Source organism: Limulus polyphemus, unplaced genomic scaffold (assembly GCF_000517525.1).
Source record: "Limulus polyphemus unplaced genomic scaffold, Limulus_polyphemus-2.1.2 Scaffold3999, whole genome shotgun sequence".
Classification (NCBI taxonomy): Eukaryota; Metazoa; Arthropoda; class Merostomata; order Xiphosura; family Limulidae; genus Limulus; species Limulus polyphemus.
In genome coordinates, this window is record NW_013669609.1 from 44,090 (window position 1) to 49,335 (window position 5,246).

At 36.1% G+C, this 5,246-nt stretch overlaps 1 protein-coding gene across 1 annotated transcript in view; it reads right to left on the reverse strand.

Moving 5' to 3' along the window:
* Positions 1 to 5,246, reverse strand: part of LOC106470431 (serine-rich adhesin for platelets-like) — a gene marked incomplete at its 3' end in the record, with an annotated part of 87,847 nt that overhangs the window by 43,040 nt on the left and 39,561 nt on the right. Inside the window, exon 2 of the mRNA XM_022399022.1 lies at positions 3,945 to 4,066. Within this exon, the coding sequence (XP_022254730.1) occupies positions 3,945 to 4,066 (122 nt within the window). The remainder of the gene's footprint in view (positions 1 to 3,944; positions 4,067 to 5,246) is intronic.

Consider the following 5,246-nt stretch of genomic DNA (forward strand, 5'->3'; position numbering starts at 1 on the left):
TCCTATCCATATCACCTTGAATCATACTTCTTGACTTACGGGAGTGATTCATTTCAGGCTATCCTATCCACATAAGTCGATGGTATAACTACTGACCTAGTTCTGAGACAGATATATGGGGATGGTAGTGCTTCAGAATAAAAAAGCCTGTCTGATCTACAGTCTACCATCACAAGGATTAGAACAGAAAGAGTACTTAAAGGTGGAGGATGTTTCATCTAAGCACCAAGCAGTGTACTGTGAAGGTTCACACATGACTAGTCCCACACTGGAGCTCTACCATACAGCACTGGCTCATTCCCTTATAACACTAACAGTAGGTAAAGTACCTATACCATACACCCATCAGCGTATCCCAGTACGTGTACACGAGCTTTCACATAAACTATTGTTATTGACAGGTTGATATGGATGTTGAACAGCTCCTAGAGCTCTGTAGGCTGCTCTTGAAGTATTCTCATACTTTTGTTGTCCCAGAGAGACGTTTGGCTCCCCCCTCATTAATCTATCACCTATCATGTAGCTACCTCACAGACTTCCGTCGTATAATGGAGCTTTTCCAAGCACAGAGATAAATCGAATGCTTCAGGAAAGAATTGTACCAGGGGCATAAAACACCACTATTATTCCAAAATGAAAGATTTTCCTTGTGGATCTTTCCTCAAAATCCTCTGGTATGTCGCATTTAACACTGAAGGTGTTGGAATTTACACTTCTGGCGCGAACAACTGTCAATGAATGTGTAGTCCATGAGGAGGATGAAAGGAACATCACGGTTCTGCACATATTTTCACATAATGACCGTGGTAACGTAGATCAACCCATACCTGCAACCATGTACAGATGAATGTCTGAACAAGCTGGTTTAATTCCTTGTACATTTGCCTGTCTGGTAAGAATATTCTTACGAACACTATTTTCTGGTTTAATGGAGAACCATACTAAGATGATATTGTACTTTTATTTCACTTGTCTGTGTATTAATTGAAGGTTGTGGACACAGAGTGGTAGTATTTTCCCCAACTAAGTTGAACTTTGTCGCTTGCCAAATTTTTACTGAGTAGTTCATGGTCAGGAGGAAAGTCATAGTAACAGTTTGTGTAGGTGAAGTTCACTTCATGGTTAAGAGAAAAGTCATAATAACAGTTTGTGTAGGTGAAGTTCACTTCATGGTTAAGAGGAAAGTCATAGTAACAGTTTGTGTAAGTAATGCTCAGTTCATGGATAGGAGGAAAGTCATAGAAACAGTTTGTGTTGGTGATGTTCAGGTCATGGTTGGAAGGAAAGTCATAGTAACAGTTTCTGTAGATGATGTTCAGTTCATGGTCAGGAGGAAAGTCATAGTAACAGTTTCTGTAGATGATGTTCAGTTCATGGTCAGGAGGAAAGTCATAGTAACAGTTTGTGTAGATGATGTTCACTTCATGGTTAGGAGGAAATTCATAGTAACAGTTTGTGTAGGTGATGTTCACTTCATTGTCAGGAGGAAAGTCATAGTAACAGTTTGTGTAGATTATGTTCATACTTTATCTCCAAGTCAGATGGAAAGCCATAGCAGTAGTTTGTTTAATTGTTTAGCTGTCCAGTGATCGATATTGGAGACATTATCATTATTCTTGTTGCATGAATTTGCAGGATAGGGTCCTGCCACAATACACACAAAGTGCAAGACATTACATTTGTCACATATTTGAGAAGACCATCCAATTTATGTAATCATAGCTCAACACGCAGGAAAATCATTGACATAAGTGATCAACATCATCTTTTGTTTTCAAAGTTGCTAGCCTGGTCAATCATAATGTACAAACAAGTTGTAGCCTTTAGCAGTTAACTGATATTTCTCTTCTGACGTTTAGTTTGGTAATTTCCAGTAAATTAATCTGATGTAATAAGCCGTATTCCTGACCAATTTGGCTGATAGTACCCATAGGATGATGCTTTTTCTCCATCTTTTCTATGTGAATGACGTGAGGTTTGGTGTAAAAAACAACAACAAAAAATAAACTCTCAGATCCACCATAATCGAAATCAGAGAAGAACAGACACTGTTAATAGTCAGACCAGTCAAGTCAGAATCTCTGAAATGCTATGCTCATTTTTTTGTTGTTGTTATTTTCAATTTTAGGTTGTCTCTGTGTTTTTAAGTGGTCTGTTGGGCATTAATAACCTTAAAGTTGACCTTTTTAGGTTATTTGACAGGAGTAACATAGGCATACAGAGCAGTCATTAAATTATAACTTTGATCTGATTGGTTTGTTTGTTTTTTGTGGAATTGCGCGCAAAGCTACTCGAGAGCTATCTTTGCTAGCCATTCCTAGCTTTGAGGTAATAGATTAAAGGGAAGGCAGCTAGCCAACACCACCCTCTGCCAACTCTTGGGCTATTCTTTTACCAATGAATAGCGGGATTGACCGTCACATTATGACGCCCCCATGACTGAAAAGGCGATTACGTTCGGTGACAGAATTGGAATCTGCTACCGCCAAATTGCGAGTCGTATGTCAGGCCTGGTGATGTTATTGGTGGTGTTAAAAAAAGAGAAACGTTTTATGCTTGCTATATTTAGACTCCGTATCAGTAGAGATTAGTCTCTGTATAGTAATTTAATGACTACTGGAGAAAGTCGATTTTAGTGATGTCGAGTATAGTTTAGTTTTGTTACAACCATGTCTTCACTTAAGTCCGACATTCTGTAAAGTCAAACTTTAGTTGCTAAGGGTCATCCTTTTTGATACAAGTAAGCTCTTTCAACACCGTTCAGCCAAGCTTACGATCTTCAAATCTCTTGTTATTGGAAGATGTTGCTTACCTAAGGGATGTTTACACACAAAACTACCAAAACTATATAAGCTAATAATGTTAGTTACACGTATTCTTAAAACTGTTGCTTAAGTTTCGGTTAAATCGCGAATAAAAAAGTACATTCCCGTGCTAAACATTATCTGCTATATATATCTTCGAACATACGCTGAATGTTTCATGATTTATCTTGAATGTGTCATATAATAATAAATACATGTTTCTCACTCATATACGTTCCCAAAACTAAATCTGTAACTACAACTGAATACTAGTAAAGGTCCTACATTCTAACGCTTATTAGAGTTAATGATTATGATAAAGTTAAGACAAAAAAGGACCTAGCTACATTGTGAATCAAAACACAACAAAGTATCTGAATAATAACTTGGAAAAAATGTAGTGTACTTGAAATGATGTGCAAAACTTGTTACATGACTAGTTACAGGGATTGTTACTAGCCTGTTACACAGATTGTTACATGACTTGTTTCAGGGATTGTTACATGACTAGTTACAGCCTGTTACACAGATTGTTACTAGCCTGTTACACAGATTGTTACATGACTTGTTTCAGGGATTGTTACTAGTTTGTTACATGTTTTGTTTCAGGGATTGTTACATGACTTGTTTCAGGGATGTTACTAGTTTGTTTCAAGGCTTGTTGCAGGGCTTATTATACAGCTTGTTACATGACGTGTTTCAGGGATTGTGACTAGCTTGTTACAGAGATTGTTACATGACTTGTTACGGGGCTTGCTACATAGATTATTACAAGGCTTGTTGCAGGGCTTATTATACGGCTTGTTACATGACTTGTTTCAGGGATTGTTACTAGCTTGTTACAGAGATTGTTACTAGCTTGTTACACGACGTGTTAAGCGTTTTCTACGTAGCTTGTTACAAGTCTTTTTACATGGCTTATTACAGGGCTTGTGATATGTCTTTTACAGAGCTTGTTAAATGCTTGTTACATACCTTTTTACAAGGCCTGTTAGAGGGATTGTGACATGGATTGTTACAAGGCTTGTGACATGGCCTGTTTCACGGATTGTTACATGTAAGTTGAAGTTAATAAAATGATCATAAAGTACATACATTTTCAACTGATTGGTTTTTTTTTCTACCTAAAATGCAACTTACTTGTCTGAAAATCCATCAAATTCTTCGGACTGTTCGTCTATTGTCGATTCTAAATCCAAGTAGTTTGCGTAATCCACTTCGTCATTGTTATATTTGTAAACCTGCAGAGTGCAGTCATCCAACTAGAAAAAATATTCTCTCTAAGTTAATATTGTGAAAGTTTGGACTCAATAGCTAAAGAATCACATTTTGAAACATACAAAAAATTCATTACTAAAAAAAAAACAATCAAGTAGAATTGATTACTAATGTTTTTGTAGGAAGAAGAAAAATGTATAAAATGCTGTTTAGTGCTAAATTAAGTGGGAAACGTCCAATAATCGAACAGAGATGCATGCATACTATCAATATAGGTACAAGATACAAATTTAGAGAGGGGTGTTTAACTAGAGATATTTTTGGACAGTAAAACATTCTCTTAATTTTCGTCATGCCATTTTAGAAGGCACTGATGAAAAAGAAAAAACAATTTATAATAGCTGTTTTACAATCCATAATTTTAACTGATTGAAACAACTGTTATTTTGCGAATTAATTGGCAGGAAATGGTTGTAGTAAAGTTCATTGTAGAGTACGTCGTTAATAAAAAAAAAACACACTCAGCTTTTAAGTATTTGTAAGTGCGAAGTTGCCTGTTTCTGTTCATAATATTAGTTACTTCACATTGTTTAATGAATGACGGACGGTTGGTATCATGTCAATACTGTTGAACTTCGTTGTTTATAGAGATATCAATCAGATGATATCATGTTAGTGTTAAGGAGCTAAATCGTTTATAAAAACAACTAACAAACCGTATCATGCCAGTATTGTTAGGCTACAGTGTTTATAATAACAGTACACAGGGATAGATTGTTTACAACATGATCTACCAAGTGATATAATGTCAATATTGTTGGAATACAGTGTTTATAATAACAGTACACAGGGGATAGACTGTTTACAACATGATCTACTATGTGATATCATGTCAGCATCGTTAGGCCACAGCGTTTATAATAACAGTACACAGGGGATAGACTGTTTACAATATAATCTATCATGTGATATCATGTCAGCATTGTTAGGCTACAGTGTTTATAATAACAGTACACAGGGGATAGACTGTTTACAACATGATCTACCATGTGATATCATGTCAGCATTGTTAGGCTACAGTGTTTATAATAACAGTACACAGGGAATAGATTGTTTACAACATGATCTACCATGTGATATCATGTCAGCATTGTTAGCCTACAGTGTTTATAATAAGAGTACACAGGGGATAGATTGTTTACAACATGATCTACCATGTGATAT